The 14,472-nt window shown below is 38.7% G+C and overlaps 2 protein-coding genes across 2 annotated transcripts; one reads left to right on the forward strand and one right to left on the reverse strand.

Annotated features, from left to right (window-relative positions):
* Positions 1 to 939: 939 nt before the first annotated feature.
* On the forward strand, positions 940 to 5,513 carry aip (AHR interacting HSP90 co-chaperone). Its single transcript, XM_006787199.2, has 7 exons — positions 940 to 1,097; positions 1,561 to 1,743; positions 1,829 to 2,017; positions 2,666 to 2,842; positions 2,988 to 3,129; positions 4,388 to 4,617; positions 4,745 to 5,513. Exons 1-7 carry the CDS (start codon positions 999 to 1,001, stop codon positions 4,748 to 4,750), a joined length of 1,026 nt encoding a protein of 341 aa, XP_006787262.2. The 5' UTR covers positions 940 to 998; the 3' UTR covers positions 4,751 to 5,513.
* Positions 5,514 to 5,823: 310 nt separating this feature from the next.
* cdk2ap2 (cyclin dependent kinase 2 associated protein 2) lies at positions 5,824 to 12,944 on the reverse strand. Its single transcript, XM_006787200.2, has 5 exons — positions 12,836 to 12,944; positions 11,390 to 11,545; positions 11,022 to 11,113; positions 8,617 to 8,737; positions 5,824 to 6,555 (listed from the first exon to the last, which is right to left on the reverse strand). The coding sequence occupies exons 2-5, from the start codon at positions 11,442 to 11,444 to the stop codon at positions 6,488 to 6,490; spliced, it is 336 nt and encodes a 111-aa protein (XP_006787263.1). The 5' UTR covers positions 11,445 to 11,545; positions 12,836 to 12,944; the 3' UTR covers positions 5,824 to 6,487.
* Positions 12,945 to 14,472: the final 1,528 nt, after the last annotated feature.

Genomic DNA, 14,472 nt, shown 5'->3' on the forward strand with positions numbered 1-14,472 from the left:
GCCAAGGTCGTAGCTTAGGCGCTGTGTGAGAAAGAATGTGAATGTTTAGGCTTTTATGATGGGGTGGGGGCCACTAGAGGCTATAAGAGTTTGATCAAGGCTCCACCATTTTGAGATCTGATGCTGTCTGCTGTATGGTGTCCATCTCCCACGCGTGTGTTCATTAAATCATTGTTTGACTTGACCCGGCCGGACCAGTGTTGTTATTTTGGGTTTTCCTCCTGTATCCATCCTCAATATTTGAATCCGTAACACTTCCTGACAGCATCCCTTCCAGTTATACAGTTTCTGATGGGTCTTCAGTCAACAGTAGATGGATCAACTAAGAATCTCTCAGGTGCTGTGTCAAGTCTTCACTGGATTTGTTTTGTGCTTGAATGATTTGTGGGTCAGTGTTAAGTTACTTAACAAACAAACAAACATTCCTCTAAAAATTGTAAAGTACAAGGTCTGGACTGAAAATGAGTAAAAAACAAAACAAAAAAAGCAGCCAATGTCTAAAGAAAATCTCTGAAAGACCTGCAGAAATCCTGGAGAACTATTGCTCAAGACACAATTAAGTCTCACTCCTCAGAAAGAAAATATAAAAAGATGAGGGGTGGCTCAAGACTTTTGCACAGTAATGTACATAGAGAACTCATAAAAAGTAAAAACATATGAAACGTTTTGTGTGTGTGTGTGTAAATAAAACAAATACGTTGCATTATTCCGATATTCGAGAGCGCCATCATCTGGCGACATCGGGACTGTTATTACCTCCTGTTATTACCAGGAGGTAATATCAATGTAATGAAAGTGTAGCTAAATAATAATCTTATTAATCTATTTATTTCGTTATTTTGCGTGTTTGTTTCTGCGCACCTACAATTGTCAACCATTACAGCTGTTTTTCTTTTAAAACGAAAAGCTCGCGCTAGATGACGCCTCTAATGACGTCTTACGAAACGACAGCACTCGCGAAAGATCGTGATATCTCGTGAACTGAGAGTCGACCGAGGATGGAGGAAGAGGCTCGCAAGCTTCTCGCGGAGGGAATTAAAAAGAAATTAACAAGTCCCGGTAAAGGAGACTTATCAACCTTTCCCAATGGAACTAAGGTAAGACCTTCGGTCCCAGCGACCGATCGGGTTCAATCCAGGCTTTAGTCTGAGTAACGCGACGAGGTACGTTAGCTAATGCTATCGGCGTTTATACTTTTGCTAACACTTTGGACTCGAGTCAGTCCGAGTCTTTGCTGTATCGGACGCTTCTGTGTACACACATCACCGACAAGCTAGAGTGTTTTGTCGATTTATGGTGATACAGTAGTAGACGGGGTTAGGATCGTTTTAGGCCTGGTTCGTTTTCCCCCCCTCTGTTTCATCTGATGGAAAGATAGGGGCGGGAACAGGACGGCCTGTGTTTGTGACTTCTGATTCGTCGAGCTCTCACGTCAGTCAATTTTCCATTTTTGTGATTGGTCACACTGTGATACAACGCAGACCTTTACAGATATGTCATTTGGGGGTGCTAATTCTTCCTTCTTTTAGGTAATAACACTATTTCCCTTTTTATGATCAGGTGGTCTTTCACTACCGCACCAGCCTGTGTGAGGGCACCGTGCTGGATGACTCCAGAACCATGGGGGGCCGCAGTAAACCCATGGAGCTCATCCTGGGCAAAAAGTTTAAATTGGCTGTGTGGGAAAGACTGGTCATCACTATGAGAGAAGGAGAAGTTGCAGAATTTACCTGTGACACCAAGGTTGGTAAGCTGGTGATACTGGAATTGATTGGTTAAACAGTTTATTCTTCCTCAGGGCTGATTGTATCTCTGTCTCATTCCTCAGCACACAGCACTTTATCCGCTTGTGTCCCAGTCCTTAAGAAACATCAGTGTTGGTAAGGACCCTCTGGAAGGCCAGAGGCACTGTTGTGGCATTGCCCAGATCCACTCGCACCACTCTCTGGGCCACAAGGACCTGGATCATCTCCAAGCCAATCCACAGCCACTTGTCTTTACTATCGAGCTGCTGGAGGTGAGCAGGAAGGAGAGCAACATCAGTGGTGGTGCTGGGTTGGGTTCCAGTAATAGCACCAACACAGTACTTGAGTTTTTATACATATATATTTTTGTATTTTCTTTATTGATTAGGCCATTAAAAATTGTGCTGTTAGTCCAAAGTGACACCTTAATTATGCTTGTTTGATCTTACCAGTAGTCCAAACTTAATAGAGCTTTTTTTTTAATTCACAAAACGTCGCCACAGCAGGTGATTTTTAAATGTGAAGGATAATATTATTATTTTATTATAATTACGTTATACATTAAGTAGATCAATGACTAAATGAGCTAAAAGGCAGCAGAATCTCACTTGTCAAAAGCTGGTACTGTAAAAATGTGTTATTTTTATATGAAAAATGATGATTAGAATAATTTCCAGTTAATTAGCTATAAATCAAATAATTGTTTCAGCCTGTATTAACTTTGTATTAACTGTAAAGTTGTTTAATCTATATTAGGAAATATTTTCAAGCTTTTCATGGGATCATGAAAAAGGAAAGAAAATACTAGTGAAAAATATATATTTTTCAAATTTCTTCCTCAGTAAATACACTCATTATATTCCATTAATAGGTGCATCAAATATACTAAATATACTTCATGTGTCTCTCTGCCTGCCCAGGTTCTTCCTCCCGGGTCATTCCAGCTGGATGTGTGGGCCATGACGGATGAAGAGAAACTCAGTTTTGTGCCTCAGATCCACGAGGAGGGCAACAAGCTCTTCAAAGAAGGCCACATCAGTGAGGCCAGAGACAAATACTACAATGGCATCGCCTGCCTTAAAAACCTACAGATCAAGGTTGGGGGACAGTCATGCATTTTGTGCACTGATAACCATGGACACATTGCTGTCATACATTTCCTTCCTTGAATATGTTTTCAAGTGGAATTAAGATTTGTGTCTCTTGTCATTTTGTGAATACTTTGTGAAATCTTTTATTCAGGAGCAACCTGGAGATGAAAATTGGTTAAAGTTGGACCAGATGATCACAACACTGCTTCTCAACTACTGTCAGTGCCTCTTGCTCGAGGGCCAGTATTACGAGGTCATCGAACACTGCTCGTCCCTTCTCTTCAAATACGAGAGTAAGGCTGCCTGACTCAAATTTAGTTAGTTTGCACCAATTTCACTGCTGAAGGATGACACCACTTAAACGTTAGCGTCTTGCTTAATACAGCATTAGTTGCTTTCTCTCTTTTGCCTTTCTGTGGCATATCATCGTTGCTAAGAAACTTGGTAAAATACACCCTTTAATCTTTTTTTTTTTTTTTTAACAAATGTGACTCTGTTAGAGTCAGTTTTGTCAAAGTTGTCGCAGATTGCATAACTTCAGTTATTTACTACTAGCCTCATCGTCAAAGATAAGTCGCACCTCCTGGTTTAGGTCTGGAGCTGGGTCAGTGGATCATCTGGTTCCACCTCGTGGCCACAGATGCAACCACGTGTTGATGTCATGCCCACGCCCTCCGATCCACTCTGGGGTATTACACAGAAAGTTGAACAGACGCAGAAACCAGCCTGAACCTGACTGATCGTATCAGTTGTGGTTGTCGTATTAGTCTTGTTTTTTTTTCATTTCTATATTAAAATGGTAAAATACTGTTACTATTTTTGGCATTTATTCTTTAACATTTGGGAGTTTTATCACCAACACAAAGGTGCTCAGTATAATAAAATAATTCATTATACGCAGGTTATTTTACTTGTGACAGCTGATTGCTTCACAATTGCCCTCTGCACAGACAAACACTAAACTATATCTCAGGCCATACAAGTGAACTGTGCAGTTGTTCAGGGTTATTATGGCAGGAAAAAGCGTCTCACTGTCATTAATATTATTGGACGCTGCCATTCTCTTGTTAGCTCATCCGTCCGAAGGATTGATATGATGGCAAGGCACAAGAATTGCTCCTCCTGCTACTGAGGTAGTCAGATTTTAATAAAACGAGTGTTTTCGGGCCTCCACAACTTCTCAGTGGATTTAAATTCTTGTTAGGTTTAGAAAAAACGTTCTTTCTGCATGTCACACATTACAATAATTTGCAAATTATGATGGATAACAAGCCAGTTGAGCTCCTATCTAATAATGATGTGTATGTGTTAGTCCCTGTAGAGAAATGACTCCTCTGCATTTAACCCATTCAAGCAGTGGGCAGCCACCAGTGCAGCGCCCGAGGAGCAGCGGGTGGCTACAGTACCTTGCTCAGGGGTACCTCAGGGTAGCCGTTCAGTGGATTCGAACCTCTGACCTTCCAATCATGGGGCAACCACTTTACCTACTGAGCTATCCCTGCCCTGTGTCACCAATGTTGTAGTTTGAATAGCTGTTCTTCCTCCTAACAGACAACGTAAAGGCCCTTTACAAGCGCGCTAAAGCCCACGCTGCCGTGTGGAATGAGACGGAGGCGCGAGCCGACTTTGCGAAGCTCTTGGAACTGGATCCTTCTCTGGGACCGTCTGTGGCCAAGGAGCTGAAAACCATGGAGGAGAGGATCCGCTCCAAACAGAAGGAGGAAAAGGGTCGCTACAAGGACCTGTTCAACTACAACACGCCACCAGCTACTGCCACTACAGTCAGTCCAGTTTGAGTTTTTCCTAATTGCACTGATCATATTCACAGGCCCGCAAGTGAGAAGCTTGTTTTGTAAGTAAGTCGTGTTGTGTTTTAATGAAGCGTGTTATACTCTTTCCTTCTCACAGGGTTGAAGTCTCGATGAGTTGGACTCGAGAGGATGCCTGTTAATTTCAAGATGGAGGAGAGAAACAGTCGGTGCGCTCGGCGTTCCACTTTTATTCCATCCAAGCCAAACACCCAGCCACGGGTCGATGCGCAAACAAAACTTGCATTGCAGCTTTAGTCCTCTAAATGTTAAATTAAGATTTTGATTTGAAAATGTTTATGTTGTAGCTGGAATTTAAAGTGAAAACCCAGTTTTTTTAGAGGACTGTAATGTAAGGCACAGCCATTAATTCAGTCTGTAATATTAATTTAAAGGAACTTTTTTTTTCATTTACCTTCTTAAAGGGAGCGTTTTCCTTTTAATGATCAACTTATCTGCAATTTGGGAGCCCATTACCATGATCAAAATGATCAGAAAATCTTGGTTTTTTGGACAATCATGTATCTCATCTTTGCCTCGCACCCCCTTTCTATTATGGTCACAGCAGAATCACCATGACTACATGATATGTGGGCGATGAAATGTAACCTCTGCGACAATCTTATAAAACACTTTCATTGTCTTTGCTTTCTACTGTGTACTTATTTCATGTATGTACTAAATACTACCTTTATTTTTATGTCAAGATGTACTCTGCGCAAACTCACAGTATCTCATTCACTTGCTTAGAAAGAGCTACTCTTTACTGTTCATGTGAAGCAGTGCGTCATTTAGCCCAAGCTTGCCTGCAGTGACATGTTATTGAGGTTGTGATTGTGGAACTGTAAATAAATCTGTGTTTATCCTCAGCTTTGTGTTTTGTTAAATACGGCCCGTAGAGCTGGATTTATTTAAAAAATAAAAAAAAATTAGGATGTTTTCTATCAATCAGAAGTCTTGAGTGAAAAAACAAGCTGTCCTTGCTCTTTAAATGTTTCCTAGATTAAGGCCGTTAAGTTTAATATCCTAAAAATAAATAAATAAATCTAAGTATGTTGTCAAAACACTATTTCCAAGGTCAATAAACATTTCAACTACTTTTATAAAAACAAAAAACACTCCATTGAAAGATGTTGAGTCACATTTGTTTGATAAAACCTACTGTAACATCTTAAAAACCTAAAAAGCATTTTACATTTTTTTTGTGATTTTTTTAATTTTTTTTATTTATACATACCGAATCTCAAAAATCTGGTTTACAAAATTTCCATACTAACAAACTGACATGAGATATACAGAGTTCTTGGGAATGAGAAACGTCCGATGTGTGTTTACAAAATATGGAAAACAAAACAAGGGTGAAAGGAACAGGAGGATATTCAAGATGTACAGAATAACAGAAAATGCTCATGGGTTGAAAACTGGATGTTCAAAGTCGACACAGGAGCACTGGTGCAGTGGGGACATCTTTTAAAAAAGTCAACTTTCTTGGTCAAATCCCATTGTTGAACAAATATAAACATTCCCATCCACTTTGATATCCCCAGCTTGACCTAAAAATGTGCTGAAATTCCCCACATTTTTAAAATAGATATAAAATTTTCTGTTTGCGTACGCCCAACGAGTTGCAGAAAGATAGTCTTTACCAAAATGGGCGAGGGGGAAATGCTGTGAATGGATACAAGGGGGCATAATGCACCTCTAAAAAGCCAGTGGAAAGAGGAAGGATTTAATTTATAACAACAACAAAAAAGGTTATAAAACATCAAATGGGGATCATGATGTGGGCAGGTGTCACAGGAAAAAGAGTGCCAGTGCCAGGTGGAGGGATTTGTCCAAAAGGTTATGTGCGGGCGCTTCTCTCCGTCTCTGCAAGACACTCCCTGACCAGTGCACGGGCATGGATTATACCTGTATGACACAAACACAAGGCAAGTTTACAAAAAAAAGAGACTACCTCAAATACAACAAACGCAACAGTCATTACTGCCAAGTTAGAAGTCTCTCATTAACCAAGAAAACTGAGTTGATTTAACCCATAAAAGTATTTCAAAAAAGACCCACTAATGTTGTTTTCTTGCCTACCTAATTAATGAAAAGTTGTTGTCATTTTATATTCCAGCTATACCTCAAAAAACACTTTTTGGCTATCCTGCCATTTAAAATTTTAACTTTCCTTTTATACTTTTAATAAAATTCTAGTTTTTGTGTTTTTACCCCAAACGTCCTGCATTTGTTTCCTATGGAATTACCCTATATTCTTACTAAGTGTGAGTGTCAGGAATATATTTTTGTGGACCACAAAGAGTGCCACCACTTAGGAAGATTATTTTACACAACAAGAACTAACACACAGTTTATCCCCAGTGATTGTGTCACTGTAGACGAACGCTTGTGCCATTCACGGGAACGTTCAGATTTTTACAATATAATTCAAACAAGCCCGTCGAGTATGGCCTAAAGATCTTCTTGGTTTGTGATGCACAAATCTGGACTCAACAAAATGGAGGATAAAAATACCAGAGAAGGGAAAAAAAGCACAACTGATCCTGTTCTACAACAAGACCAAAGGAGGTGTAGATACTGTGGATACACAAGACTTCTGGAATGACGCATTTTGGACACACAAGACTAAAGTGGAGATATTCTGGGTAATGCACAGCACAACACAAATCAAACACAGCATATTAGCACAAACATCTGTCTTGAACTATCAGAGTGGTGGAGGTACAGAACAAATCCCTGCAGCTTTGTAAAGAAGAGTGGGATCATTACTCCAAAGATATGAAACTCAGTCACACAGAAAATGAGAACTTATTTTTAGTTATTGCTGCTAAATGTACACAAGCTACCAAGTCATAGAGTGTACTTATTAGGGGTGGGGGAAAAAATCGATACTGTGTAGTATCGTGATATTTTGTTTGCTAATAATGTATCGATACAGGGACAGCAGAAATCGATATTTTGTTACCAAAAAAGGTTTTTGTGCTCTGACTTCAGAGCATGTTGATCCTTTTTCTGAGCAAGAATCCTGACATGCCTTCACTGTCCAAATGTGTTTAACTTTTTTTGGCAGCAATAAACATGACAGTTTACTTATTTTAATTTGAGACATGTTTTATTTTAATTAAGTTTAAAACTTTTTTATTTAATGTAAAATTATATTTTGTTTTAATTTACTTTCAAATTCTTCAGTTGCTGAATGGGCTGCATAGTTTTCATAAATTGCATAGTTCAGAATAGCTATAATTGTACCAGATGGTTGCAGTTAAGTTGGACTAGACTGTAATACAAACTGTTCAGTTTGTCAACAATAAAACTGACTGAAAATCAGAAAGACTGAGTGTGAGACTTTGACATTAGATAAAATGAATATTGATAAAGTTTACCTTTATGTACAGAATCTGAATATCGCAAAATATTTTAAAAAATTGCAATAATATTGTATCGTGGGATGTATGGTGATTCCCACCTCTAGTACTTATAGTTTCACAGGACTGCACAGTCATGTGACAAACCTTATCTTTTAAATGTATGTATGCAACTCAGTTTCACTAAATTCTTCACTGTGCCCCACACTTTGACAAATGTGTCTTAATGGATAACTGACTGTGATAACTTCCAGCTGTCATGGGGGGCTTTACCTGGCAAATTTCTTATAAATGTGGATATTGGGCTTTAAGTCTTCAGCTGGAGTCAGAGACAATTTTCTTTATATAAAAGGATAATAACAGAGCACTGTTACTGCAGCAAGTAAATAAGCATTTTCAGAATAAGCTGTGTGAAATCCACTTTCACCAAAGAGCTAAGAAAAGTGAAAAGTTCACCACTCTTCCTCTGATTCCATTTACATAATAGATGCATTAAAAAAAAACAAAAAAAACCCAACTTCATCCCACCCCCCAAAAACCGAAACAACAACAACAATGTTCTGAATCCTACTGACATGCACTTTTGACTACTAAAACATACCTCTCTTTAGCCTCTCCATAGCGCTCTTGCTCCCTGCGTATGTGGGCCTGATCTCACGGCTCATCTCCTCAATGACAGACAGGAGCTCACTGTAGGTGGACCCTTGGGACACTTTCACAGGCTGTTTGGGAAATTAGTATAAAACGTTAGTCATGTCACAGTTCCACATACACGCCAGACATGAATGAAAAATGTAGATTTTTTTTCTTTTTTGTAGAATGACATGAAAAATATGTCAGTTTGCTTTTTACAGCAGATGTAACAACAATGTTCCCTCTAATTTTTCATGTGTCTGAGCAAACACACAAACTCCCTGAGCGGATCCTTGGACCACTGTGAGCAACAGCAGACGTGTGCACTGTGGTCACGCCAGCATCGAATCCATCCAAGTTACATGGTTTATTAAAATAATCAAATTACAGCATTTACATTTATTTTAGACTACTTTTAATTAACTGCTTTAGCCCACTTACAATGAAAATTAAAAAAAAAAAATCTTGTTCATGACCTGTGTAGTATGTTAACACTATTGGAAGTAAAAATAACTTGAACTCCAATTTTGAAAACACAACTTTATTTTTTATTTTTTTCATAAAGTTCTGACTTGTATTATGAGTCTGTGGTCTGGGAGAGAGTCCTGTAACTCTCTGTCTGCAAAATACAGTATATAATGACCAATGTTCGGGAATTAATTATATAGTTACTTCTTCAAAAAAGTAACGGAGTTTTGCAAACAACAAAGTTTTTTGCAGCTGTTTACCTAAAATGCTGCCAAGGTTTTTTTTAAACAAACATTTCACACTATTTACAGAACAATCAAATTATTTGTGCCACCAAAAAAATAATTTCTGTCCACTATGATAAAGGAGAACATCAAAAGCCTGATACCTGCAGGCCTGACAACAGGAGATGTATCACTCTTGTAACACCTGTAACATTTAGTTCTGACACACACAACAAAACTATTGAATACACTACACACTAACTACACAAGATTTGCGCTAAATGTCCCCAATCACTCACATCTCAAAACCGCCGTAACTTCTAAAACTTCCTCCCTTTTCTTTACAACTAAATGCCGTGTTTTGATTGGTCGATATGGTACATTTTTCGACCAACAGGAAAGAGTGGGGGTGTTTTGGTTTTGTCTTTGCTAACAGGTGGAGATTGCGTTTGAGTGTTTTCCTTATAAAACGCCGTTTTTACAACTTCAGGAAGGAAGGAAGAAAACCAAACATTGTATATTTCTTTTTTATCACAACTCTGGTTTTACGTGACCTATCAACACAATTTAAAAAGTGGAATAAAGTCCACACTTTTTCCATCTGTCCTGCTCACATCTCCAATGGTTGTACATGTTGTCATTAACGTGGCTTCACTCCACATCAGCCACGGCGCTTTGCTGGCTAAAACACCGGTGTCAGCACATAAGGACGCTGTCATAGCCTGTCAACGACGTTGATTAGCTGCGTATATACGAATGTGAATCGCATCATTGGCTGGACTATGGGATAAGGTGGCATCGTTCTAATCCCATACGGGAGCAGCCAGTCACTTACTGACTAGCACTGCAAAACAGAATTGTTAACGTATTTACTTTAATTTCAATTCAGGTAAGAATTTTTGTTGTGCGTAACGCAGATTTTTTCTGCGCAGAGACCGTGGCAGCTGTGCGCAATTACGCATGCGCGCAACTTAGAGGGAACATTGTGTAACAATGATGAAATAATTATAATACTGCAATGATGTAGTATTGTAGTGTTCAAGTATTCACTGCCTCATCTAACAATAATGTAACTGTTCCCATGTCCTCTCAGAACTCTTTTGAAATCAAGTTCCCTTCAGTGGTTTCAATTTATGCTAATGAAACATGCTTCAGTCAAACCGTGACCGCCTTCCACTGCCAACAATATTTACTGTACTTAATCAATATAGCACTAATAAGTAGTGCAGAAAGGCACATTTTTTCTACTACCTTAGAGGGTGACTTTACTGATAGACATTTCTATAGTATCTTCTTGTATGTTGTAATGCTTTAACTTAACTTACTTAAACTTAACTGTTTAACTTTAATCCTTCACTTTTTGCTGGATGTATGGGAACAAAAACAAACTTCTGTGCAGCTTCAAATAAAGGAAAATGACTTTTTATCACGCCTTTTAGAAATAATTCAGCAACAGTAAAGAGGTGAATTTAATCAACCCTAGGCTGGGACCTGAGTGTGAAAAGTATGTGAATACACAAGTTTTTTTTTTTAGTTTATTTACTCAGTTAAGGTCCAGTATTGACATAATCAGAGTGGTTGAAAATCCATGTTTGGTGACCTATGCTTCAGTAAACACGTGACAACTCTTTACTAAAGCAGTCTGTATTCAAGTATCAGAGCAATTAAATTGTTGTTGTACCTGAACAAAGCCCATGGAGGGCGGGCCAAAGTCACTGAAGGCTGGCCTGAAGTTGGACGACGATGGAAGAGAGGGAGAGGGCACAGAAGACCCTGGCCAGAAGGAGAGAAGAGATAGAACACATTAAAGGCTGAACCTAAAACACAAGCAATTTTGTTTCAAATGTAAAATCTTAAAAAATTGTTTAATAATACTGTGCTGTATTGTTAATGACTGATAAAATATTGTGTGGGGCAGCACTGGTTTATGAAGGCAATGGGACTGTTGACCATAGTCACAGTGTGAACTGTTTCATACATACACACCACAGGAAACTGACAACATGCTAATAACGGCACTGCACAACATTAAAGCTGGTCCTAAAGTACCTGGTGGAGTGTGGTTGGAGCCAGATGGTGCAGGAGCAATGGGTTTGTAACTCATGGCGATTTCAGCAGGCAGCTCCCCGTACGACGTGCCGCTTCCTTCAGTCCCGTCAACCCGATACTTATACAGCTTTACAGGTGATGATGAGCTCCTAAGAGCTAATGCATAAAGATACACAGAAACACAAATGCAATTCAATCCATGAATAGAAGGAAGCAAAGGAAGCTGTGAATCAGAATAATCAGGAATCACCATCAACAAAAGTCGGAGAGGAAATGAGCACAATAGACCTTTCTTTAACAGCAGTAGCAAGACTTGTCAGCCTGGATGTGTTTGGGAGCAACGCAAACATTTTTTATGTAAAAACAGAGCACATTTGCCTTAGGTCACACATTACACAACAAAATTTATGACCTGTCAGTGGAAACATTTCTCATTCAGGTTGCTTTTGCAGCAGAGAGATGAGAAAACCAACAGGAAACCAAGGTCCTCACTGCGGACATTTTATACTCTGTGCTAAAATGACGCCTTTTCTTTGGTTCAACTTTAACATTTGAACTTTATAGCAAAAATGAACAGGCTTGAATTGAGAAAAGATCATTATGCTGTATTACATGATCATTACTGCTGTAGTCACATTTACTTCTGATCAGACATTCGCAGAGCACTTGTTTTGTACATAAAGCATAACATTTCTACCCATCCCCATGTCCTCTATATATAAATATTAAACCTTATACTGCCCCATTAATTATAGTTAAGTTAAGTTATTGTGAAAAATTTAAAAAAAAGTTAACTCATTCAGAGGGGACCAGGTGGATTTCAATGATTTTAGCTGACCCATGATAGTAACTTGCACTGTATGGGAAAGTACATTAAATCTTCCCATTCAGTCACAAAACAACAAGTGCCATTAAAAACATACCCATGCTCGTGTTCAACCACATGAGCTTTCTCAGGTCATCTAAGAGTCCGCTGGACTCTAATTTAACAATTTGCAGCAAAAACATCGTAATTACAATACAAGTTCCCTAATCTGTCAATGGTACCCTGACTGCAGAGAACCATAGCTTAATATCAGACTACACTGAATGTGTCAACCTGTGAACTGTACTTGTTTTGTGTTTTAAGCCGCCTCTACTGAAGCTTTTCATAGGCTGGGTGAGTGTGAATGTGGTCACTCAAAGTCGCACGAGCGGAGCCCAGAGGTGCTCAATGAAACAAAAGCTGACGTTAGCATTTACATAAAGCTGCCAAGCTAACTACTACTTGGTAACGTTAGCCGGATTAGCTTGCTTTTGCCGGTTACCACAAAAACATAAGTAAACCCCAACCAAACAGGCTTACCGTTTACATTCTAATACAGACAGCGAATATTAATAGCGTTAAACTAAACTTGTGACCACCGATGACACCTGAAGCGATACAAAAAAGTGGCAATTTTGTACCTTTTTAGGGAGACGTGAAATCCTCTGTGGGACGCGAGCTCTGACTCTTCCTCAGTGACTGAGTCTGCGCAGACGAGGGGGCTGGTTGTTTTTTTTAATCTTTACAGCGATTTGATTGGTCGGTTTACATGTGACATATATCCTAAATGTTTTCGTCACCAGAAACTACTACCGCGCCAAACCCGCGTCATACGTAGGGAAAATGAAAATACGAACGCTGAAACAAATGGCAGATATGGTTATAGATAAATACATCACGATATTTAGGAGAGAAATTCTTTCCCATTTACATAATAATTATAAAGTCTAGAAGAACTTTTAGACTTTGAAACATGTCTGAATAGTTAATATGAAATGGGAACATTTTACCCCTTGATGTACCTTCATTTTTCTGTTTTCACTCCCATATTTTAAATTTAAATATATATTTGCGTAACTTGATTGAATGCTTTACTCATGATAAAATTTTGTTCCATTAATAGCTTATTACATAGGTAATTACAATTCATGCCAGGGCATAGATAGATAGATAGATAGATAGATAGATAGATAGATAGATAGATAGATAGATAGATAGATAGATAGATAGATAGATAGATAGATAGATAGATAGTCAAGGCTGAGAAGGTCTGGACATGTGCAGAGGGATAATGGATATACTAGACAAAGGATGTTGAAGGAGAGAAAGGGAAAGATCAGAGGGTTGATGTGAAAGAGAAGAATGCAAGGGACAGGGTGAGATGGAGGCAGTTGAGGCGCTGCAGTGACCCCTTAAATGGAGCAGCCAATGAAGAAGAATAGGATCACAAAAGATGTCCTTTTTGCAGTACTTCAGCTACTGTTTACATGTTACATATTTCGATGTTTTTTTTCCTCGCTACCTAGCCTGACCTGTCTCCCCAATGTGATGTTTGTGTATTGTATGTACGGTCGGCAAGGTCTGTCATCTTGGTTGTGGGCAAAAGACCTGCAACTGACAAATAAAGGCAATCTCATCTCTCATCTCATATTTCCTGTAGTAAAGTACCAACATTCGAGTTTAAATACACTGAGCTGAGCTTATGATAACTGTATGATGTTAAGTTTTCATGTTGATGATATTAAGTCCTAATATGCTGTAATAGTTCTCAGATAAACTCGGTGGAATAAAAAAAAAAGAGAAATATTCCCTCTTAAATACGGGAGCTGGAGTATAAAGTCAAAATACTAAGGTAAACTACAAGGACCTTAGAAGAGGTATAATAATTCAACAGGTTATTTATTTAATTTCCAGTACCTAGTTGGTGGAACTATTCTAGTTTAGCATACAGATTTAGCCTCATCTGCTTCAAAAGAGTGAACAGACAACTATGATTTTGTGGAGATGCACTGTCATCATGCCCCTGCTGTAACATTTTGACCCTCTGAAGTACTGGAACCAAACACTGTAGCACAAAAAGACCAATTTTCACTTCTGTATCATTATATTTTGGTACAGGTGGGAGATGTATTTATGGATGGAAAAGAGATCACTTTAACCTGCTCCAAATAAATCACCTATCATCTTAATTGCTGTTTTGACAATGCACTTGTTTGCAGTGTGAAAATGATTTTCGCTAATTTGCAGCAAGGCTTTACCCTCTTCTGTGGAACCAGCT

Source organism: Neolamprologus brichardi, chromosome 6, assembly GCF_056152115.1.
Source record: "Neolamprologus brichardi isolate AB-2024 chromosome 6, ASM5615211v1, whole genome shotgun sequence".
Taxonomy (NCBI): Eukaryota; Metazoa; Chordata; class Actinopteri; order Cichliformes; family Cichlidae; genus Neolamprologus; species Neolamprologus brichardi.